The sequence below is a fragment of the Myotis myotis genome, unplaced genomic scaffold, assembly GCF_014108235.1.
Source record: "Myotis myotis isolate mMyoMyo1 unplaced genomic scaffold, mMyoMyo1.p scaffold_m19_p_20, whole genome shotgun sequence".
NCBI classification, from domain to species: Eukaryota; Metazoa; Chordata; class Mammalia; order Chiroptera; family Vespertilionidae; genus Myotis; species Myotis myotis.
In genome coordinates, this window is record NW_023416325.1 from 22,263,302 (window position 1) to 22,274,066 (window position 10,765).

A 10,765-nucleotide genomic window follows, 5' to 3' on the forward strand; every position below is an offset into this window, starting at 1 on the left:
GGACTTTCCTCAAATATCTTACAAGAGCCGAAACCGGGTTGGCTCAGTGGATAGAGCGTCGGCCTGTGGACTGAAAGGTCCCAGGTTCGATTCCGGTCAAGGGCATATACCTCGGTTGTGGGCACATCCCCAGTAGGAGATGTGCAGGAGGCGGCTGATCGATGTTTCTCTCCCATCAATGTTTCTGGCTCTCTATCTCTCTCTCCCTTCCTCTCTGTAAAAAATCAATAAAATATATTAAAAAAAAAAAAAACACAAAAAACAAATATCCAATAAGGAATGAGTCTTTGAGAGATGTCCTGAGGAAGAATGTCTTCTCTGTGTAGCGAGGGAAAAGGGTGAATTAGATTTTTGGATCAACATGAAAACCCTAACCAGCAAAACGTAAAACTCATATGGATAACATTCAACTCCAGATGGATGTGGTTCTCAGTAAATGTGATATGAATGGATGTACTAGTGCAGGCACGTTAGGTCTGGTACAGGGTTGCTGGGGGCCTTGCCTTTTCCTTTGAGTGTCTGTGTGACCAGATGGATTGTTGCCCCTTGAAATTGGCAAGTTAAATAACTCCTTATGCATTGGCATTTTTGCTATTACATGGTGTGTAACTGCTCACAAAGTTAAAAGTGAGGATTTCCCATTTGAAGGCATTTTGAAATAATATAAATCATTTTCTTGAGATGTGATGGTTTCATTAAAATGTAAGCAGTCGTTTTTTTCTGAATAAGTTTTTTTTCCCAATTACAGTTGACATCCAGTAATATTTTATATTAGTTTCCGGTGTGTAGCTTAGTGGTTAGACATTTATATAATTTACAAAGTATCCCCCACCTGGCACCATACATAGTTATTAAAATGGAGGCAGTCTTTATTAAAATGGTTTCGATACTAGATTTCTTACAAAGATGAAGTGCAGAGGTTGCTGATGACAATTTTTAAGCAGAAGCCAACTTCATGAGCTAAAAAATGGGGAAAGAATGTTTCTTGAAGGTGTTAAGTACTAGGATGGATGCTGAAGGACATTTGGCTTTGTGTCTTAGGAGGACAATTTTAAAACATAACCATGTGGTTTCTTGTGTAAGGCCAGACCTTTGTATTCACACCATATTTCCTAACCTGCGAAACAGGCTCCTAAAACACTTTCCCCATGTCCATCTCCCTCCTGGGCACTGTGGGTCATTTCTAGAAGCAATACCCAGGCCTGGGGGCAGTGTGGTACCTAAGAGCTGTCACGTAACACCACGTTCAGTTTCTCTTTGTCTCTGCACCTTTTAACATGTACTAAGGACAGAAATATAACATTTTTAAGGTGCAAGAAACTAGCCCATATGTTGCTTGTTGTAATGCCAATAATAACCCTAAATGAAACCAAAGTCTCAAATATTCCAATTCTCATCACCTAAGAAGTCAGAATCACCAGTCATCAGTGAAAAGAGGCTTGCTATTAAAAAAGTGTGAATTCATGGCCTCGTGCCAGGAGAGGCCTGTAGTTGGCAGTGAGCGTTCTGGGCTTGGAGGCTGGAGGGCCAGGGTTGAGTTCTGCTCTCTCACCAGCTGCAGGACCTTGGACAAGTTCTCTGCCTCTCCAGGACTCAGTTTCCTAATATGAAAAATGGGTGTGATAGTAGTGCAACCTCATGGGGCTGTTGGATTATGTGAGTCTTTGCAAGGCACTGAGAATGGAGCCTGGCACGCAGTCAGGCCTGAACGACAGTATGAGGATGGGCAGATTTAATGCACTTTGTTGTCTTTGAGCTTGTCCAGAAGCAAAGTGCTGGCTGTGCTCATAGCTTTTTTTGTTTTGTTTTTTGTTTTTGTTAATCCTCATCTGAGGATATTTTCCCATTGATTTTTAGGGAGAGTGGAAAAGAGAGGGAAAGACAGAGAGAAACATCAATGTGAGAGAAATACATCAATTGGTTGCCTCCTGCACGAGCCCTGACCAGGGTCTGGGTGGGGAAGAGCCTGCAACTGAGGTATGTGCCCTTGACCGGAATCGAACCCAGGACCTTTTGGTCCACAAGCTGACGCTCTATCCGCTGAGCCAAACCGGTTAGGGCCGTAGCATTTTATTACAAAGTCCTGGTAACTTTATTAGGAAGTGGATAAGTGATTGAGCAAGTAGATGACGCTGATATCAGTGCTTCCTCTTTGTCCAAAGTAAAGCTTTAGACATCCCAACAGTTCAGATGCATTGAATTGAAGGAATTTAGAAATGTCTGTAGGTTTTTGCTTTTTAAAAAATATATTTATATTAAATATATATATATATATATTTATATTAATTTCAAAGAGGAAGGGAGAGGGAGAGAGAAATAGAAACATCAGTGATGAGAGAGAATCATTGATCGGACTACCTCCTGCACAGCCCCCACTGGGGAATGAGCCCACCCAGTATGTGCCCTGACGGGAATGGAACCATGACCTCCTGGTTCATAGGTCAACGCTCAACCACTGAGCCAAGTCAGCCGAGCTGTCTGTTAGTTTTTAAGTGTTGAGGTGTAGGCTCCAATTCTAAGGTCTTTTTTTTAGTACTTTATTTTTAGCTTCTGTGGCCTTTTGCATGGAAATCCTTACTTTGCTTTCAAGAAATTGGGACGATGAGAAGTAAATGGCCGGCTTGAGGGGGTGTGAGTATCTTTGCAGACTGTTCTGTGACCCCACCTGGCCAGTAGTGTAATGCTGCCTATGCTTCAGACCTGGAGACTGTTTTGTCAGATGGAATGAACTTTCAAGAAAGGAGAGGGGGGAGAAACTAAGATGGCGGCACAGATAAACACCGGGAAATTGCCGCCTCCCACAACAATTGAAAAATACCGCAAAGGACAGAGCAGACATCATCCAGAACAACAGGAAGGCTGGCTGAGTGTAAATTCTACAACTAGAAGGAAAGAAAAGCACACTGAGAGCCAGAGGAGCTGCGGAGGTGAAGTGCAGAGGTACGGCGGCTCGTGCGCGCGCGGAAAGAGGGTGGCACCTGAAGATGCGGCTGTTTTTTTTGAATCACAAGCTCCCGACTGCTCTGAACTCCGGTTCCGGGAAGTCTCTGGGGACCCAGGACTCATATGGGGAGAAGCTGGACTGTCAGGCAGCGGGCGAACTTGAGTGCAGCTTTCCCTCAGAGGTGCTTGCAGCAATTATCGGGTCACTGAGACGCGCGACTCCTTAGGAGAATCAGCCATAGCTGCTTGCTCTGCCCTTTGATTCCCTGAGACCCCGCCCCACCCAGGCTGCGGCAGAGGCTTTTGCATGTGAATGTACCTAACTGCAGCCGAGCCAGGCAGACCCGGAACTTCCAAGAGAAGGCCCAAGGCCCCGCAGCGGCTTGCATTGCTTCACAGCTGAGCCTCTTCGTGGCTCCTGCTGTGTGGCCTCAGGCAGAGGCTGAATTAGCACCTCCTTAGATCCAGGAGCCACTGTACCCAGTGGTCAGAGGGGGACCATCCAGATTGCAACTCCTCAGATCCATAAGGGACACACTCAGGGAGCAGACTCAGTGAGCACCAAAGCCCCACTGAAGCAAGTCTTGCCCCAGAAGGGTGTCTTCAGCACAGAAGTTCTCCCACTTCAGACACAGCTGATTCTCACAGCCAATTGGCCTGGAGGTCAATTCTTCCCAGTGATCCTACAACAATCAAGGCATAACTACAACAAGACTGTGCACAAAGCCCACAAGGGGGTACACCAAGAGTGTCCACCTCAGGTAATTGGGGAGGCTGAGCCACTGGGCCCTACAGGACACCTGGAGCGCAGGGCCACTCTATCAACACAGGGAAGCAGCCAAAATGCGGAGACAAAGAAACAGGTCACAAATGGCAGAAATGGAGGAAAGCAAACGATTGGATATAGAGTTCAAGGCCACGTTTATAAGGTTTTTCAAGAATTTTATGGAAACCGCCGATAAATTTAATGAATCCCTCAATAAGTATAGTGAGACCATGGAGGACATGAAAAAGGACCAACTAGAAATTAAGCATACACTGACTGAAATAAAGAATAATTTACAGAGATCCAGCAGCAGACAAGAGGATCCCAAGAATCAAGTCAAAGATTTGAAATACAAAGAAACAAAAAATACCCAACCGAAAAAGAAAAAAGAAAAGAGATTCCAAAAATATGAAGATAGTGTAAGGAACCTCTAGGACAACTTCAGGCGTACCAACATCAGAATTATAGGGGTACCAGAAGGAGAGAGAGGGCAAGATATTGAAAACCTTTTTGAAGAAATAATGACAGAAAACTTCCCCTACCTGGTGAAAGAAATGGACTTACAAGTCCAGGAAGCGCAGAGAACCCCAAACAAAAGGAATCCAAAGAGGACCACACCAAGACACATCATAATTAAAATGCCAAGAGCAAAAGATAAAGAGAGAATCTTAAAAGCAGCAAGAGAAAGACAGTTACCTACAAGGGAGTACCCATACGACTGTCAGCTGATTTCTCAACAGAAACCATGCAGGCCAGAAGAGAGTGGCAAGAAATATTCAAAGTGATGAATAGCAAGAACCTGCAACCAAGATTACTTTATCCAGCAAAGCTATCATTCAGAATAGAAGGTCAGATAAAGAGCTTCACGGATAAGAAAAAGCTAAAGGAGTTCATCACCACCAAACCAGCATTATATGAAATGCTGAAAGGTATTCTTTAAGAAGAGGAAGAAGAAAAAGGAACTCTTACCATTTGCCACAGCATGGATGGAACTGGAGAGCGGATAAATACCACAGGATCTCACTCATTTGTGGAATATAATGAACAACATAAACTGATGAACAAGGACTGATCCAGAGACGGAGAGGCATTGATTGGACTGTCGGGCCTTGGAGGGAAGGTAGGGGAGGGTAGGGGTAAGGGGGAAAGATCAACCAAAGGACTTATATGCAAGTATATAGGCCTAACCAATGGACACGGACAACGGGGGGGTGAGGGCATGAGCGGGGGGGGGGGGGGGTAACGTGGGGACAAGGACACATATGTAATATCTTAATCAATAAAAAATATATTAAAAAAAAAAAAAAGAAAGGAGAGGGGGACCCTGATCTATAACCAGGTGCCTCCTGTTGGTGTGGGATCCACAGTGGCTAGCCTCGGCCTCAGCCCCTTCATTAAGGGAATGTACATGGAACCTGTGCTAGCCCCTGAGTGTTTCTGCCTCTGTATTATTTTGCTGTCTTTGAATAACCTTTCAATGTTCTTGCAGTTACACTCCCTGCTCAGAGAGGATACACCTGGCTGTTACAGAAATGGCAGCATTATTTCCCAAAGTAAGTCACTTCCTACTTACTTGGTTCAGATCCTTTTAAAAAAACTGCAAGAAATTTCTTCATTACCTTGATAGCACATTATTCTTTTTGTGGCACAAAGAGTCTTACATCCGTAAACAGTCAGATACAGTATTGAAATGTTTTTGTTCTACATGAATACTGGTTTTAATAAGACAAGAATGTGTGAACCCAGTGCTAAAAAGCAAAGCATTAACCCTTTGCGGTCGTATTAAATTTGGACATGGGTGTCGTACTGGTCGGAATTAATTTCCATTGAAAGAGCAGTGATACATAACATGCGAGATTATAAGGATAAACAAGATTTATTCTTTTTTGGAACTACGTCACTGCTAGTAGAATCACTACAAACGTTATCACTTTCTACGTCAGCCAGTATTCAAGGTGCCAAAATAAAACTCTTCATCGTTACTTTCAGATTCGCAGTACACTTCTTTCGGTAACTTTCTTTTTGCCATTTTGGAGTATTATTTTGAAATATCTTAACAAGCGAGAATGCCTAATTACAGTTAAACGTAATCTGTAAAGCTTTATTTGAAATTCTGCGAAGTATCTCCGAAGCTTGTCGATTTCTTCACTCTCAAAAGGCGACTGGCTCGCCACGGAGTTTTGCATGGCGAGTGTGGAACGACCGCGTTTGTTTATATTGAGTTTCGATATCTCCGATTTGTCGGGGCAACCAACATTCTGGTTCGTGACAAGGTCGCTTAGACACTTAAGAGCCTTCAGAGAAATTATGAACTGATACATGAATGAATAGAGTTAAGATTCGTATGGTTCCTTGCTGTGGTGGCTGAGAGCAGGCATACGACCGGAATGGTAAAAAAGCTTTGGTGGCTGAGAGTAGACAAACGACCACAAAGGGTTAATAGCATAAAAACAAAGCACTAATAGAATAAAATTAATAAAATAAAATCTGGAATATTTCACCCAAGTGGAATAATAATACCTCAGAACAGCACATCCTACTAAAATGATACTGCACGCACTTTGACCTTTGAGTTAGAGCACTTGGGCATCTCACAGCCACCAGGGGTGGCAAAGCTTGCAGCGCTCTGAGCCCCCGTTGAAAGGTGCCTGACAAAACTGCTCTCACTGGGGAGCAGCTGAGTTGTTTTCAGAAGAATGTATGTTCCCCCTCTCGGATGTCCTCCCTACACTTCATGGCCAACGGCTGTGTTTTCTGTTTAGAAACCCAAGTCTGACATGGTGAGGACTTCCCTTCGCTTACTGACATCCAGTGCCTACCGACTGCAGTCAGAATGCAAGAAGACCCTTCCCGGGGACTGCAGCCCGCCCGCGGACATCCAGCTGGCCACACAGCAGGTCATCCAGTGTGCGTACGACATCGCCAAGGCCGCCAAACAGCTGGTCACCATCACCACCAGAGAGAACAACAACTGAGCGGGGAGCGGCCCGTCTCCTGGGCTTCCACGGCCCGTTACATGTGTAGATGTGGGACTCCCGATTTTTACCAGAACAAACATTTAATGAAAGCTTAAAACTTTTTTGAAAAAGACTCAGTATTATTTTTGCATGTTTTCTAACAAATTTTCAATTATTAATTTAACCCACTTGCCTTACTTTGTGACTGTTTGCCAGTTTTTCTGATGTTCTGTTGTGCTGTCAGTGACTGTTGAGCTCATGATCATGGACATCCAAAAGCATAGCTTCATTGTTGCAAGTTCGTTACCATTTATCCAGCCCTTAAAACTCCCTGCCTATGGTTAAAACTCTAAGTGAGATGTTTTAGTAAAACATTTTCTTGAGAGAGTTGGGTAAAAAAACAAAAAAAAATTCAACATTATCTGTTCCCTACCAAGCACTGTGCAATAAGTGAATTTTCTAACCTGTTGCAAATATCTCTTAAGTTTGGAGTATCTCCAAGCATGTATGAGGAGGACTTTGCCACTTTCTAAAAATAGTATAACGATCTCTCTTGGAAGGAAACAATGAAGTGCTCCATTTCTTTTCACTGTGCTATCATGAGATGTTCTTTAATTTCTCTGTCTTGATCTTCTCTATTTTACTATCATCCTGAAGTCTCCGTGGCATCAGATAAGCACTCATCCTCCACGTCGTGTGTCACTTGGCCACGCCCTGGTAGGGGCACCGCCGTGTTACCACACGTGGTCTACTGCTCTGCCTTATCACAGGAAACCAGACTTCCCTTCCTGCGGACAGCGGGAGGAGCAGCGCCCCAGGCCATAGCTCCTCTGCACCCCCTCCCGTCAGTACCGTGAACACGGGAAGAGAAACCCTCTGCGCCCGGACCTTGTATGGCACCTCTCTCATCTGAAACTCGGTCACTCCTTTGACCACGTAAAGCCTTCTTGCGACCTGCTTCGCATAGCTCGTTCCCTTTAAGGACTTCTTGTGAGGTAAGGTGTATACAGTCATCTGGGTTTATTTCTTTCTCACTATCGCACTGGTTTTTAAAAATTGGACATCAGCTTTCAAGAATTCCTTAGAGAGTGTTCTGCTGACTAGCAGCTGCCCCAAAGCTATGGAAGAGCACAGGTGTGAGCTCTGGGACACACTGAGGTGTTTCCTCAGTCGCTGGAGAGACCTTTCTTGTTCTGAGTGCCGAGCACATTCCTGTACCTGCTGACTGCAGCCGCTTTGTGTGGGGCCTCAGACCTGACCTAGACCAGAGGCCAGGCCGCGGTGAGGAAGAGGAATGGGGTGAGCCAGGTGCGGGGCGGGGCAGGGGCATCAGGGAGGCCAGGGCACACCCAGTGGCACAGCAGCCCCCAGCTCCACTCGGGCTGCCAGGTGGAAAAGTGGATCCGAGGTTGCCAGAGCATTTATTTCTCAAGAGACTCCAGGAATCTGGATGTTTTTGTGCCATCTCTCTGTTTATAAATGCTGGCGACTCCTGCAGACATTTTCGCAGCACACGTGGGTGAGCTGTGGTCTCGAGGCCGCGGCGCACAGCCTCTGCCCTGGGGCCTGCAAACGGGTGTGAGTCGGGCTTCCCTAGTCCCACCTGGGTTAGCCTGTGAGCCGTGCCCGTACGTGGCCACCCTTTCCTTGCTTTACCCATGTATTCTGTCCCGTAGTGCTCCTTCACACGTGTGAGAAGTCATAATTATCAAAGTTGCCTAAACACATGCTGAACATGCCTGCACTGTCACAGAACTGTTTGATTCACAAACACCTTCATAGCTTGACCGTAAACTGTCATGAAAGGAGCACCTTGAGGGTGTTTGCTTGACTGAGTCACTGTGTGGATGCTCCTGCCGGCCTCACGTCACTGAGTAGCTTGGGGAAAGGGTCCAATCTCCGGAAGACTCGTCCACTTGCTGATGCGCACACCCTAAGTGCCACCCTAAGTGCCGTCGGTGCTGAGGGATGCTCCTACCTGCAGCTCCAGCCCCGTCGGAAAGCCGCCTCTGCATGCTGCACACTCAGTGTCCCTCTTTCCTGCCAACACCCGCCCTCCTACTGGGCGCATTGGGTCCTCAGGAAAGGCCCAGCACGCTCTTGAGCTGGTGGCCGTGGCCCCCGGAGGACAGGTTTCTGAATAATGAGTCGTCTGCTATGGGCGCAGCAATGTCTTTCCTCGGACACAAGGACCTGCGATGAAGGGCGTTGTTTCTGCCCCAGAGGAAGTCCGGAACGCGGAGCCCAGTGTTCTCGGTTGTAAGAACACTGCAGGGTTTGCTGTTGACCACAGCGCCAGAACTCCAGGAAGGAGTTCCAGGTGGCAAGACACACGGTGCTAGGAGGGCCGCCAGCTTCCTTCTCCGACCGCCCATGCCTCAGCCTCAGCCTCAGCCTCAGTGAGGCCCGCGTCGCAGGCGCTCTGTCCTGGGGCAGACCGCCCCGTGTCTGCACGACGCTCACCACTTTTTGCACACGGGTCCCACAGCCTTGCACTAATGTCTGTGTCCTAATGTCATGTTTTCCCTGTTCTCAACCCCCTCCCCCAGAGCCGGTAGGTCGGAGGTGCCCTTACACAACGGGCACTTGCTGAGGCGGCTCCACCCCCAGCTCCGGGAACTGAAGGCACCTCTGCCTCAATGCAAATGGTTCTTATTTGCCAAAGAGCAGTCGGGCAAATGCACACTCGGGAGCTGTCCGGGGCCTCGGCCCTCTAGGCTGGGAGCCAGGAGCAAGGCAGCCTGGTGGTCCCCACAGCAGCTGCACGCTCCCAGACATAGCATTTTCCTTCTCGTCCTGGTTGAAGGTCGCCCTTGTTTTTACGAAAGAAAAATGCTGCATAGGAATACTGAAATGCCTTTTATGGAAATGTGTTTTATCCATGTCACCCCTTCTTCTGCACTTACTTTTCATTTGTATTGTACATTCTATTCCTGTAATTATTGTACAACCCTTTAAGCGTTGTAAAATTGTTTTGGAATTTGTGCCTGCTAGTTACGCAATAAACAGGCTCTATATCTGTCTCGGTGGTAATTGTATGTCTCCCGTCAATTAGTTGATGCTTCAGATACTCCCTCACCCCCCTCTGATGAGACAGCACTGAAGATGCTTCGCCCGGGCGCTCAGCTTACAGGACTGAGGCCCTTTTCATCCTCTGCACTGAGCAGCGAGCTTTGTTAGGGAAACCCACATCGGGGCATCAGTTCCAGGTACCTTCTCACAGTGTGCTCTCTCCCTAAGTTTGACTTAAATTCAGTGAGAGTGGCTGCGCACAGGCGCCCTCACCTCTTCCCAGGTGAGCTGGTCATGGGGCTCGTCTAGTCTAAGGCCAGTGGTCGGCAAACTCATTAGTCAACAGAACCCAATATCAACAGTACAACGATTGAAATTTCTTTTGAGAGCCAAGTTTTTTAAACTTAAACTATATAGGAAGGTACATTGTTATTAACTTAATTAGGGTACTCCTAAGGCTTAGGAAGAGCCACACTCAAGGGGCCAAAGAGCCGCATGTGGCTCGCGAGCCGCAGTTTGCTGACCACAGGGACTCTAAGGCCATCGGTCTCTCTAACTTTCAGAGCAAGGCCCCCTGTGCAGGCTCACCTGGGGGACTGAATAGTCACACCGGGTTCATCGGGGCCACCCTCCGTCCCCAGCAGTCGTCCTCGGGAGAGGCGACTTGGGCTCTTCTCCCAGATGGAAGGGGTGCGGCAGGACCTGTCACCACGGGCGCCTTTCTGAGCGAGATGTGCAGGGAAGATGGAGTCCTCAGTGATCCAGCTTGTCTGAGGTCCCGGCCAGCTGGTCAGGCCATCAGCGCCCACCCAGAAGCACCTCCGAGGGCAGGGCTTCCCCAACGAGCCGGCCCCGCCCGGGAGCTCTCTGAAACCCTCCAGCATCTCGGGCCCAGCAGCTGTGGGGAGGGCCCGGGGCTGCTGCTGCGGGTCCTGACTGCTCAGAAGCACTGCTGCCCACTCTTCTCAGGGCCCTCCCCACCGGCAGCTCTGCGTTTCTGCTTTTAAATAGGTTTTTACAATAATTCTGACAACATTTATCAGCTACTTCCTCTGCACCAGGCACTATGCTGGGTTGATGTGGATTA

The 10,765-nt window shown here is 47.4% G+C and overlaps 1 protein-coding gene across 13 annotated transcripts in view; it reads left to right on the top strand.

Annotated features, from left to right (window-relative positions):
- GIT2 (GIT ArfGAP 2) overlaps window positions 1–9,688 on the top strand; it is a 54,208-nt gene extending 44,520 nt beyond the window's left edge. For 10 of the 13 annotated variants that reach the window (XM_036353288.1, XM_036353276.1, XM_036353278.1 and 7 more), the window contains 2 exons: window positions 5,199–5,262; window positions 6,472–9,688. In XM_036353288.1, the coding sequence (XP_036209181.1) occupies window positions 5,199–5,262; window positions 6,472–6,684 (277 nt within the window). In that variant the 3' untranslated portion in view covers window positions 6,685–9,688. Of the gene's footprint in view, window positions 1–5,198; window positions 5,263–6,471 lie in introns of those variants that run through there. The other 3 variants (XM_036353284.1, XM_036353286.1, XR_004974756.1) reach the window with 2 other exon arrangements.
- The last annotated feature ends 1,077 nt before the right edge of the window (window positions 9,689–10,765 follow it).